This window comes from Furipterus horrens, unplaced genomic scaffold (genome assembly GCF_987537825.1).
Source record: "Furipterus horrens unplaced genomic scaffold, mFurHor1.1.pri manual_scaffold_3, whole genome shotgun sequence".
In the NCBI taxonomy this organism is placed as follows: Eukaryota; Metazoa; Chordata; class Mammalia; order Chiroptera; family Furipteridae; genus Furipterus; species Furipterus horrens.
The window spans coordinates 111,375,248-111,389,129 of NW_028327173.1; the positions used below are offsets into that span (position 1 = coordinate 111,375,248).

At 40.1% G+C, this 13,882-nt stretch overlaps 1 protein-coding gene and 1 non-coding gene across 2 annotated transcripts; one reads left to right on the forward strand and one right to left on the reverse strand.

Annotated features, from left to right (window-relative positions):
• Positions 1-3,075: 3,075 nt before the first annotated feature.
• Positions 3,076-3,375, reverse strand: LOC150015758 (signal recognition particle RNA). Its single transcript, XR_016510264.1, has one exon.
• Positions 3,376-3,531: 156 nt separating this feature from the next.
• Positions 3,532-5,466, forward strand: RPS29 (ribosomal protein S29). Its single transcript, XM_090271822.1, has 3 exons — positions 3,532-3,661; positions 3,894-3,993; positions 5,217-5,466. Exons 1-3 carry the CDS (start codon positions 3,600-3,602, stop codon positions 5,223-5,225), a joined length of 171 nt encoding a protein of 56 aa, XP_090127948.1. The 5' UTR covers positions 3,532-3,599; the 3' UTR covers positions 5,226-5,466.
• Positions 5,467-13,882: the final 8,416 nt, after the last annotated feature.

Sequence of the window (13,882 nt, forward strand, 5' to 3'; positions counted from 1 at the left end):
CTTTAAAATAAAGGATGCTTTTGGCACAATTGCTTCTCATGTGCCTTGAGTGGAGATTGAACCCACAATCTTGGCATATCGGGATGATGCTCTAACCAACTGAGCTACCCAGCCAGGGCAGAGTCTTATTTCTTTAATTTGTTTCTGATATATTCTTCCATGTAAAACATTTACATTTTATATGTGAAAATTTATGAATTTGTCATATCTTTTAGGTCTGTGTCAAAATTCTTTAAAATTTGTTTCTCTTTTTTTTTAAAAGAAAGATTTTATTTATTTACTTTCTAGAAAGAGGGGAAAGGGAGGGTGAAAGAGAGGGGGAGAAACATCACTGTGAGAGAGATACATTGATTAGTTGCCTCTTGCACGCCTCCAACTGGGAAACCTGGCCCAAAGCCCAGGCATGTGCCCTGACTGGGAATCAAATTGACAATCCTTCAGTTTGCAGGCTGGCATCCAATCCACTGAGCCACACCAGCCAGGGCTAAAATTTCTGCTTCTTATAGTACTTTAACAATTTCATTTTTTATTTTTATTTATTTTTAAATAATTTGTTTATTTGTTTATTTTTAGAGAGAGGGGAAAGGAGAAAGAGAGGGAGAGAAACATCACTGTGTGGTTGCTTCACACTCGCGCCCCCAACTGGGGACCTGACGTGCAATCTAGTCATGTGCCCTGACTGGGAATCGAACCAGCGACACTCGGTTTGCAGGCTGATGCTCAATCCACTGAGCCACAGCAGCCAGGACTCATTTTTTATTTTTAATCTTGAATCCATCGCAAATTTATTTCACTGTCTGCAGGAGTAAGGAAGAAATCAAGCTTCCCTCCCTTCCAAATTGTTGGCTACTTACTCCAACACAAGCAATATTAATTGAATACTGTCTATAGTCTGTAAGCTTGCTCTATTCTAGAGACATAGCAGGATTTCACAAATATTTGTTAAATAAATAAACCATTGTAATTTTTTATTGAGGCCCACTAGGTTAGGCCTGAGATGGGTATATAGGTGAGCAAATGTTAGGCTAGCTTTTGAAAGGTACATTGATTTTTGTTAACTATACATTAATGATTGATATAAATTCCAGGAAAACTATAGAAGCTTGACAGTGGACCCTCCACACTCAGGCTTTAAACTAAAATACCTTTTCAATCTTATCTATCATTAGTTTAGTTTGTTTTTGTTTTTATTCTCCACTCTAGTTATGCAAAGTTGTTCGCCTTTCCCAAGTCTTTTCTGTTACTGGATGAGGTTTGGGCCTGCAGCTAGTCTGTCTTGGGCCCACTTTGTGTAGGAAAGATTTCACAACACAAGCTGAAGTGATTTTGAGAGTATGTTTATTAAAGCTGGGAACAGTGAAACAAAGGAAGGGCTTAAGGTGGAAGAAGCAACAGGAGAGAGCAAGTCAGTGAAAAACAGAGTCTTGGAGACAGGTTCAGGGGGTAAGCATGGGACAAGCTGCTGGTGCCCACTGCTCCCCTGGTTGCAAATCTTGTGGAGTCCCTTAAAATTTAGGAGAAAGAGATGTAAGGTGTGGGTGTGCTCTAGTAAGAGCGTACCATAGATCCTTTTTCTTTAGGCTTATCTTTCTTTGGCCAGCTGGAATCCTAGGGGAAGTATCAGGGGACGGTCTTAACAGAATATTCATTAGCTTTTCAGGTGTGTCCTTCAATATGTTGATTCATCAAAATGTGTGTTTAGGGGGACCAGGGTTATTTTTCTGATTAGTTCTATTTTTAAAGAACATTACTGAAGTGGGACTACAACTGAGGCTGGTCTGCCCCAGGACAATCTGGAATGTGTAAACCATTTGCTCCTAAGTGTCCTTGGTTAGGTCTGTGTCAAAATTCTTTAAAATTTGTTTCTCTTTTTTCCAAAGAAAGATTTTATTTACTTTCTAGAAGGAGGGGACAGAGAGGGAGAAAGAGAGGGAGAGACACATTAGCTGGCTGCAAATTGCTTAAATTGTTTGGCCTTCTGTAATCATTCTGTCTCACTTTCCCTTATTCCACTTGTCAAAGAATTTCCCTAGCTTCTTACTATCCTGCCTCATTTTCCAACTCCATTCTTTGACTCAAACTTCATCTCATTAGGCATTCTCTTCATCAAGTACTGCCTGTAGGAATCCCACTCTTCAAGGTTTACTTCAGAGGTCCCTTAAATGCATCGAGCTAGAGTTAACTTCTCTCTTCTTTGCATTTCTTTTACTCCATGAGCACAGCCATTATTGACTGCAGAATGTTTTTGCTTACTTAGCTTTATAGATGTCATTGAGTCGCAAAAGTTGAAAATGGAAGGAAGGGCTTTGAGACAATCCTGTTTCCATCACATTTGCAAGCTTTAAGGGCAGGAATCAAGTCATATTTGGTTTTTAAATCTCTGATTTGCCTCCTTCTTTATCGTGTAATAAAGTGCCTAATTTAATGATTGGGAAGGGCATCCCACCAGAATCCTAAAGAAATACAACCTTTAAGTGTTGTATTTCAGTTCATGTGTAAAAATTTCTTGGATTATTACACAATATGGTACATTTTCTAGGTCTAGTCAAAACTTTGATTTCAGAGCCAAATAGAGTTTTGTTTATCTAGAGACATTATAAATGACCATGTAAATATAACTTTTTTTTTTCTTCAGATTATCAGATAACACTTGGTTTTCACTAGTTCTTTTGTTACCAAACTCTCTGGTCAAAGCCACATGCATGGCATGTTAACTTGTTTCTTAGTTTAAACTCAACCAACTCCATTTAAATACCAAACATGTTAGGTCTCGCACCATTTTTCTGGAACGATGTATGTGCATTTCTAGGAGTGCGTCGGTTAGATAAAACAACTTTGAAAACACTCAAGAAAATGGAAACTCCTACCGTTGAGTCCTGGTCATTACAGCTGATTTTGTTATTTTCTAAATTTGTCCCAGTAGGTGTCAGTGCTGAGCAGAGGCAAAGTCCTTTTAGAAGATGTAGTGTTAATTGAAAGGAAACTAACTTTGACGACGAAAAGGCAGTAATATCATTATATTATTTGTCACTATATCATTTGTTTCTTGTGGGTTAAAGATTGTTCACGGTTCAAAAGAGACGGGGTCTCGCTATGTTGCCCAGGCTGGAGTGCAGTGGCTATTCACAGGCGCGATCCCACTACTGATCAGCACGGGAGTTTTGACCTGCTCCGTTTCCGACCTGGGCCGGTTCACCCCTCCTTAGGCAACCTGGTGGCCCCCCGCTCCCGGGAGGTCACCATATTGATGCCGAACTTAGTGCGGACACCCGATCGGCATAGCACACTACAGCCCAGAACTCCTGGACTCAAGCGATCCTCCTGCCTCAGCCTCCCGGGTAGCTGGGACTACAGGCGCGCGCCACCGCGCCCGGCGTCAGCCAGTGGCGCGAAACTGTATTCGAGGTTGAGCTCTGGTTACGTCATCAGCTGGGCCAGCCTAGAACATATCCTAAGATCTCCATTCACTTGAAACTGTTAGCCACATCGCGCATGCGTCGTTTGTCTGCAGTGCATTCTGGGTAAACTGCCCCCAAATTTCAAGAACGCATGCGTGCGCTAGTTCTTTCCTTTTACCTCGTTGCCGGAGAAAGAGCGAGATGGGTCACCAGCAGCTCTACTGGAGCCATCCGAGAAAATTCGGCCAGGGTTCTCGTTCTTGGTGAGAAACAGAATGTGGTTTTAGGGAAAGGTGTGTGGGGCGCGCCGTTGCTCGAAATTTAATGTAGAGGAACTCGCAGGCTGCGCGTGGGGGGGAAACCGACTCGGAGCCAGGACTGCCGCCATTACAGGCTTATAATGGGTCCGTGAAGGTCGGCTGTGCAGATGGTGGCCCCCTGAGTGTGGAATCCTTTAATTTCTGCGATCTGTCGTAATGCCATCTCTTTTTACAGCCGCGTCTGCTCAAACCGGCACGGCCTGATCCGGAAGTATGGCCTTAATATGTGCCGCCAGTGTTTCCGTCAGTACGCGAAGGATATAGGCTTCATTAAGGTACGCGTTCGCAGGCCTGTGCTCTTCCTGTTTCTGTGGGCTGGGAAAGTGCGGGTCGCTCCTTGCTGTGAGCAGTCGGCTGGCACCGGTTTCCTCTGTTTTAGTTAGGGTAGCGGGTGACACTCGAGTTTTGGCTGTCGGGTAAATAGAAAAGGGAGGGTGACAGCCCCAACCCCTTTTTACTCAGCTTTGCCAATTTAAGAAGCCATGTATTAGGTTGGATAAAATTCACTTTAGAACTACTAAAATTGAATTGTAGATGTTTTTAATAGTGCCTACACATAGTATATGTATGTGTTGACCGCTGCCCTGAAATGTTGGATGGTGTCATATACTGGAATGAGCTTGAGATTTGAGGCCAGATAAATCTTGGGACAATTCAGGCAGAGGTCAAATCACTTAAAGCTCGGTTTCTACCTGTGAAATGAATGATAGGGTGTTACAAAAAACAGTTAATGTATATGCAAATCTTCCTTAATTCCTAGTAGTTAACTTGGAGTTAATTTTTTTTTTTTTAGATGAGAACTAATTCCTTATTGTTTCTGAGACACAATCACTGGCTTGATTCATAAGTTGTGTAGGATAGAGTAGAATCCACTTGTTAAAAATAGATGTCTTTGTGTTGCTGAATTAATAAATATAAATTGTTAATGTGAGAGCTCTGTGACAGAGACAAAGTATCTTATGCTTAGGCTTTTATCCTTGACCAAATACTTAACAAACATATGCTTGGTATTGATGTGGACTTCCAAATAAGTCAGGGAGGTGTAGGATATCACAGATGAGGTAATGAACTCAGGCGCACTCCCTCACTTTATGTCTAAAGTTTTTCAGAGGTTAGGATGAACAGCTCTTAGTATAGTGTCTGGCACACAGCAACTACCAAAATATTAGCTGTGTAATTACCATCATGAGCTTTTGGTAAAGGTTATTCTACATAGTATTGTTTCTCTAGTGGGAAATTTCTTTGAGGGAAGAAGTAAGAATACCCTACTGAAATTCACAAGTTGAAAGTATAATTGCTGAGTTTTGTGGAACAGCTTGTAGTAGGCATTCAGTTAATACTTTAAAACTATTTAGATCTTCATAGCTGGTTTGGGTGGGTTATAGTTCCAATTTAAAGTTCATCCTAATAATCCAGTTTTTGTGAGTGAAATGGATATTTTTAAAAAATGAATATTTAAACCTTTTGAATTAATTAATTTTTCTTTTCTTTTTTCCAGTTGGACTAAGTAAACTTCCTGTGAACGGGTCATTCGAGACATCTACCCTACTACAGAATGGCTAGCTCTTTGTACATAAAATAAAATTTAAAAATTCAATCATGAGCACTTCAATGTAAATGGAACAGTCACATGATTATAGAACTCTCCTTTTTAAAAATTATTCTCAGTGGATTCATCTTTAAAATTTGTGGCTTATTTACCCCTTGCCCTCTGGTTATATAAAGTATTCATGCTTCACTTTGGTAAATGCCAGGTTTGTTTTTATACTTAGAAACACATTTGCTATGTAAAGTGCTTGCTATATATAGAAACATCCAGCATATAACCAGAGACAAACTGTCTCATGGGTTTGGGCAGTGACAGTAAAACTTGAAAAATGATTTTGAGAAACAGACTATCACTAAAATCTTTGGGCATTTGCCCAGAGGTGTCAGTCCAGCTTTTGGGATTATTCACACAGGAAAGCTTATAGATTTCTCAAATATTTGTATGCAGAAGGGAGCAGTGATTATACAGATGTGTCAGATGTATAATTGCTGAGAAAAGCAGTAACGGCATTTGGAGGGCTGAGGGTGGAGGTGTATAAAACTAAAGTACAGTCAGAAAGCTATTTGCTGAGAAGCCATGCCTATATGTAGGTTAGGAATTTATTAGAGGTAAGTGTCCTTTGGGGGAGAACTGTTGAAGCCTTCTAAGAACAGCAAAGTTGTGGCTGGAATAGAGTGAGGAGCTCAAAGTTAGGAGTTGATTGAGCTTGTAGGCTATGGTTAGGTAATTTGGGATGAGCTTCCATTGAACTTTGAAAAGGTTCACCAGATCTTGTGGGCAAGTGGGACAAGGGTGGAAACAGCTGTTGAGACAGTCTAGGCAAGTGATCTTGGACTAGGGTAAAACAAAATGGTTGAGGTGGTCATGACAGTGTCTTGTGAAGATGGAGATGGGCAGGATTTGTTGAAGGGTTGGATGTGGGAGATGAAAAAGGATGGTTCCAAGGGTTTGGTTGACTGGCATCGGGAAGGGTCAGATTGGTATTGAGCTAAAACAATTGGTTTGAGGAAGAGGGACTAGTTCAGCTTGGGGCATATTTAGTTCAAAACTTGTTTAGACATGTATATGGAGCTCAACTAGGCCTTTATATAAACATCTGGAATCCATGGGAGCTTGGGACTGGAGATAAAACTGTCCTCAGTATGAGGTAGTGTCTGGTATTGGGAGCTCATCCTGTGACTGGGTGAGATTAAGCCCTAAAGTCTAGGGAGTAAATAACATGGAAAAGGATTGTTCCTAGGTTAACTCCAAGAATAGGTGAGATTAAGCAAAGTAGACCAAAAGAGAACCAGGGAAGTGGAATACAGTACTCCCTCACCGCAGGTGTTATGTTCTACACCCCCGTGATAGGTGAAAATCTGCGAAGTAGGAACCTTAATGTTATTTACATATATCTTAAGGCTTTATAAACCCTTCCCAGTCCTGTATTAACCTTTTCCACACTTTAAACACTTTATTTCTTCAACATATTCTACTCTCTTAAACTTAGGTAACATACGTATACATTACTGCAAAATCCCGCGATACAGTGAAAAATCCGCGATCAATAATATATTTTAAAAAATCCCGCAATACAGTGAGGCCACAAGTGAACTGTGATATAGAGAGGGACTACTGTACTACAGGCCAAGCAGGAAGTGGTATACTGAGTGATATAATTTATCGCTGCAATGTCATCCGATGGGAAGCTGGAGTGGAAAAATGTCTTAACCGATTGTGGCTAAATCCTATGCAAAATTTTCAAAATCCTGATTATGCACAATGCTAATGTACCTCCTAGGGCCTTAGAAGAAGCTCATGAAAGTTAGGGACACTGAAGCTAAAGTTTTACAAGCTTCATAGTAAATCCACCTCTGCTCCTTACCCTGAGTCCCAGGAATAGGTAGTGATAAATGCAATTGCTCCTTGGGAAGTGTAGGGAAGAGCCAGGGTTCAACCAGGGTAAGGAGGTGGAAGAAATATTGGGAGAAGAGATGGAAGATGGAGGGAAGTTTCTGGTATTGGAATGGAGCTGATCTTTCAGATGGGGTTAGAAGCTAATTAGTTAGCTAAGAGGATGTAAAAGTTTGTTCTGAGAGGTTTACGCACCCAGTGATTTAAGTAATGGAGGATTTGAGCTGTGTTTGGATTGGACATGAGAGTCTTGGATGAGCTGGTGTAGGATGGCCCTATGTAAATGCTGTTAGGAATTGTGTATCACCTGAGGGAACATGGGGAGGGGCAAACTCCTTGCCTTGTGTGTATGTGGTAGTAGTGGGTGGGAAGACTGGTGTGAAGAGGTGGTCTGGTTTTTCTGCTAGAGGTTGAGTAACTTGATGATAAAGACTTAAGAAATTTATGTGCCAGACATTATGCTAAGTGATTTAGGTGTATTAACTTTTTCTTCAAGTTTCATAGTACATTTCGATAGTCTTATTATGTAGGAGAGGAAACAGGCTTCGAGATTATTTCCCCAAAGTCTCCCCAAGTTAGAAGGAAATCAACTGTACTGGAACTCAAATCTGTCTGATACATGTTTGTGCTAATGTTCTTAATACCTACAACACATTATTAGGTTAAGAGACTGCATCTCCTGTCCCTAAAGATCAACATTATATGAAGGCAGGAACTGTGAATTTTTTTCCAAATTTACAATACAGCATGATGTATATCAATAATAGGTCCTGAATTGTAGAGTTGAATTAAATTGCCTCATAAAAGTTCAATAGTGTTGTTGGCAAAATATTGTAGATTGTATGAGAGGTAAAGACAACCATTGTAGCACATTCTTAGGCTTGGGACCCTTGAATTAAGTTAGGGCTGAATGAGACCTGTTAAAGGACACGTATTATCAAGAGTATTCAGCTCATTAATTAATGAAACCAGTTTATATGTTTCAATTTGTTTAAAGGAGAATCCAAAGGATCACACTTAGGTGAATCAAGGATGTGGGAATGAATTTACAAGTACATATTAAACTGGGTTTTTCAACATGGGAGGGAAGTCGATTACTATCTACCACACAGAATTTGGGTGTCTAAGGATAAGAATCATTTATATACAACTTTCAAAGTTGTAAAATAGTTTAAACACAAAGGTTCCGAGTCCCCACCCACTCCAAGATTGTGATAAATAAGGCTATATTTTCCATGAAATACACCTGGTTATCTTGGTTTATTTCTAAGTCTCACAATTTTTCCTTACAGCTTTTTAGGCTTTTAACCTACATTGGTAAAAGTTTTGAGTACATGCTCTGTGCTAGGCAGTGTTGTTACTGCCTTACTTGAATAGTTTTTTAAGCACAACTGAGGTATAACCCACATTTTACCACTGAGGCATCTAAGGCACAAAGAGTAACTGCCAAGGAAGCACAATCAGTAAAATAGAAACAAGGTAGTGTGTCTTGAGAACTGCTAATACCATCAAACTATAAATGTCCAACAGTTTGGAAAAGCTTTGGTAAATATTGGCAGTTACAAAATAGAGAAATAATTTTCAAAAAATGGAAAATTGTGTTTGTGGTACAACTTCACTGTTAAAAGACTGCACAGAAAAAAAAAAAAAAAAAGGAAACATGCTAGTGTATTAGTGATTGCCTAGCAGTGATAGAATTACTGTTGATTTAACCTGAAGTTGTCAGATAAGATTTATTTAGGGGTGTGGTATGCAATGGTTATAAAGGTGACCCAGGTACCAATATTGCTAATTAGGTTTATACTCTTGTCCAAACAGCTCTTAGATCACTCTGTTAGCAAGTACATTCTTGTTGCTTTAATTTCCTTCCACTGATCTCCACCCATTGATTTTAATTCCCTGTGGTCCTGTGCAAAACAAGTCTAGTCTTTTTTTCCACAAGAAAAAAGGTTGGCACGAGGGTTCTCATGTTCTTCATAATCTTATTTCAGGCTAACCATTCCTGATTATTTCAGCTGTTCCTCACAAGATATGATTTAGAGCCATCTTTAGTGACCTCTGAGTTAATTCTATATCTGGATCCTTAGTGCGCCTGACACAGCACGTCTCACAGGGCAGGGATGCAGTAAAGACTTGTTGAATGAATAAATGAGCAGATGTGGTATGACTTTAATTTAGTTGGGTGTTGGTACTTCTACAATTTTGTGGGCCCTCTTTCATCATTATGGAAAGACCAGAGACTGGCCTTGGACAGCTGTCTACATGGCTAATGCCCTTGACAGTTTTAAAGCTGCCTGCTTTGCCTAACTTCTGCCTAGGAGGTAGTTCTTGTACAATACTATCTTTAATAGTTGGGGTTTTAGGTGGGCAGAGCAAAGCTCTTGCAGTGATATGATGAAGGATGTAATAAAGTGTATTTCCTCAATATCCACAAGAGTTGAAAAGAGGAAAGAGAAGGCTGAGCTACTAGTTGTTTCTCGAGGTTTACTCTAGAGAATTAAAGGTTCAGTTTGTTGATACCACTGAGTATATTTGTGTGTAAGATCTAAACTATATAGGGCCAAAAATTAGACCAGATTATTAACTGTCCCATCTGTTAGAGCTTTGAAAGAACTGAGATAGGAAATGACAAGCTTAATTTAGATGGACTCAGTGTTTAGTTAATTAGAAAATAATTTTAAAAAGTCAGGGCTGGCTTTCTTTTTTATTAAAATTCAATTCAACCTATTATATATGTCAACGGTGACCTTGAGCTGATTTGAGAATGCAGCATTCCCTCACAGATGTATTGAAGGTCTATAGAACCACGATACCCTTCGCATCCCTTCATCACCACCTCCCCACCCCATTGTTCCTATTAGTCCCTTTTTCCCCTGGACCTGTCTGCTTACAAAGAGATCTCTGCTGCTTGTATAGTCAGAACCACTGATTTAGGGGCAAGGGCTAAATTGTCTCTGGCTCTGAAAGTGGCTGCTGTGGACCTCAAGTGGACCTCATCCCAAGAGTCCAAAGAACACATTTCAGGAAGCTGTGCTCTGTATCACAATGACCAACATTCCTGTCACCTTAGGACATATACCATCTGGTCACTTTTTCAGACTTTTCCTCAAGCCCTCCCATTTCTTGATGGGTGACTCCTCCTGACTAGTGTTCTTGAGGTCCTTAGGTCACTTGGTCAGCCCAGCAGGCTGCCACTCAGCTATTTTATTATAAAACACTTATTCTGATAACCTTAAAATAGTAATATAACATAATCAACAAAGAAGAACGGGAGGAATGAGTTTCCATTGACAAGAGACTGACTAGAATTGCTAAGGTCTGGAGGGAAAGGAAGAGAGTGAAGAAATATCAGAGAAGAGGGGAGAGAGGCTAGTGTTAGGAGAAAAACCATGCCTTACAGTGGTTCTGGGGCCAATACTGCAGGATCCCACTGATCAATCTGAACACTATTTAGGAAAGATACGTATGGATCCAAGGGATGCCTTTATAATCCAGGTTTCAGAATAGGATCACTAGGTGTATTATTGGTTTTAGGTGTAGCAGTGAAAGGGAAGAAGTTTTTTTGTTTTTGTTTTTTGTTTGTTTTTAGATCCATGGTTTTCTTTATGATTTTAAACATTCATTTGGAAAATTAAAAAATACATATATTTTATTTATGCTGCCCTCCTACACCCGGTACCCCCATTCCCTCCAGCAGTCACCCCCTTAGTTCATGTTCGTGGGTCATGCAGATAAGTTCTTTGGCTTCCCAATTTCCTATACTATACTTCACACCCCCCTGTCTATTTTGTTCCTACTAATTTATCCTTCTTAATTCCTGCAACTTTCCCCCATTGTCCCTCTTACCTCACCCAGTTGATAACCCTCCAAGTGGTCTCCATATTTATGATTCTGTTCTTGTTTTGGTTGTATGCTTAGTTTGTTTGTTTTTTAGATTCAGTTGTTGATAGCCTTGAATTTGTTGCCATTTTCATGTTCATAGTTTTGATCTTTTTCTTAAACAAGTCCTTTAACATTTCATGTAATAATGGCTTGGTGATGATGAACTCCTTTAGCTTTACCTTGTCTGGGAAGAACTTATCTGCCCTTCCACTCTAAATGATAGCTGTGGTGGATAGAGTAATCTTGGTTGTAGGTCCTTGCTTTTCATCACTTTTTGAATACTTCTTGCCAGTTCCTTCTTGCCTGTGAAGTTTCTTTTGAGAAATCAGCTCACAGTTTTATGGGAATTCCTTTGTAGGTAACTGTCTGCTTTTCTCTTGCTGCTTTTAAGATTCTCTCTTTATCTTTAACCTTTGGCATTTTAATTATGATGTGTCTTGGGTGATCCTCTTTGAGTCCAACTTGTTTGGGACTCTCTGTGCATCCTGGACTTGTATGTCTATTTCTTTTGCCAAGTTAGGGAAGTTTTCCTTCATTATTTTTTCACTTAAGTTTTCAGTTTCTTCCTCTTCCTCTTCTCCTTCTGACATCCCTATGGTTTGGATGTTGGTACATTAGGAGATGTTCTAGAGGCTCCTTAGTCTATCCTTGCTTTTTTGAATTCTTTTTTCTTCTTGCTGTTCTGATTGAATCCTTTTTTTCTCATGTTCCAAATTGTTGATTTGATTCTTGGCTTCATCCCCTCCATTGTTGGTCCCCTTTAGATTCTTCTTTGTTTCACTTCATGTATCCTTCATTTCTGCTTGGATTTTTTTTATGCTGTTGCCATATAAATGAGTTCTCTGAGCATCCCGATAATCAGTGTTTTGAACTCTACGTGGGATAGGTTGGTTATTTCCATTTCGTTTAGTTCTTTTTCTAGAGTTTTGCTCTGTTCTTCCATTTAGGCCATATTTCTTTGTCTCCTCAATTTGGTAGTCTCCCTGTGTTTGTTTTTGTGTATTAGGTAGAGCTGCTTTGACTTCCTTAGTAGTGTGGCCTATTGTAGAAGAGCATACTGGTAAATTGTGTGGGGTGAAGCCTTAGGTGATCGCCAGGGCAAGGAAACCTGTTTCACTGCGTTGTGGTCCTGTGAGGGAGGGCTAAGAGAGGGGACAATCCTGCTGCCTGGCTTCTGGAGGTCTGCCTGGGAGGAAGCTGTCTCCTGGCACTCACCCTATTTCCAGTTACTTTACTTTCTCTCTGTGTGCCACTTGTGCCCCTCCAGCTGTTGACCTAGTGCTGAATCCAGGAGGGGTTGGGTCTGCATAAGTTGTAAGTCTGTGCTGTCTCTTTAAGAGGAGTCTCCTGAGGATCCGGCAGTTTATTTCACTGCCCCAACCCCCACTGGTTTTTACAGTCAGAAGTTATGGGGATTTATCTTCCTGGCGCTGGAACTCTGGGCTGCTGGGTCATCTGGTTTGGGGCTGGGATCTCTCACTCCTGAGGTATCCCTTCCAGTTTTTATCTACCATATGAGAGTGTGGGACCACTTTCTGCTGCCTCTCTGTGCCACTACATGGTTCTGTGCCTCTGCGCCTCTCCATCTCCATTTGCCCACTCCTCCTACCTGTCTGGATGAATGTGGCTTCTTTAAATCCTTGGTTGTTGGACTTCCATACAGCTCGATTTTCTGACAGTTCTGGGTGATACTTGTTTTGTGGGTAGTTGTGATTTTTTCTGTAGTTGTGGGAGGAGGTGAAGCGTGTTTACCTATGCCTCCATCTTGACCAGAAGTCAGAACAGATTTGTTTAATAAAGCTGTAAAAGTGTAAGCACCAGGAGCCTTATGCACATTATAAACCCAATAATAATTAATCCTGAACGTGTACACAGCTGCCCTGTGTAGACTTGCTGAACTTCTATTGCCAAACATCAAGCATTAACAACAGCAGGGGCTAGAAAAATCTATAAGCCTTCACCCAGGGAACCAGATATGTAGGTTACTAAAACTAACAATTGCCCACAAATAATAATATTAATGCAAAAGCAGGTTTTACTTCCTAAATAAAAATAATATATTAAAGGACTAGTTGATGGAGTGATAAACATTTGTGTTAGTATAGGCCTTCCATAAACGTACAAAATGAGAAATGGAACCTATTTCTTGGCAATCTAGTTAAATTTCATAGACTAAGTCTGGCTTACCTTGTGTTCTCTTCACATACCCACAAATCCCATTTTATGATGACACTTGTGCATCTGTTCTTCCTTCGGTGCTAATTAACTCCTGTTAACATTCATGAAGATTAAGTGTGGACACATATAGCACAGGATTCAGTGAATCAGAACAGAAAAGAGTTTGTGGGAGTGAATTCATATTTGGAAATATTTGGGAGTTTTTTGCTAGGTAATCTCCTCAAACATAGTTTCTTTTAAAGTTTTCTACATGGTTGGGAGTCTTCGTGATCTGATTCCTGATTACTCTAGCTTCTTCTTTTTTTTTTTTTTTAAATAATTTGTTTGTTTTTTTATTTATTTTTAGAGAGAGGGGAAAGGAGAAAGAGAGGGAGAGAAACATCACTGTGTGGTTGCCTTTCATTTGCGCCCCCAACTGGGGACCTGACGTGCAACCTAGTCATGTGCCCTGACTGGGAATCGAACCAGTGACACTTCATTCGCAGGCCAATGCTCAATCCACTGAGCCACAGCAGCCAGGGCTTATTCTAGCTTCTTTATTACCAAGGGAACAAATGGGAATGACTTCTCCTCACATGGGTTCTTCGTGATAGGTTTTCTAAATAATCTTAAACCTTGTTAATGACTTTAACTTTTTTTTTTTCCTGAAAGCCCTGCCACTA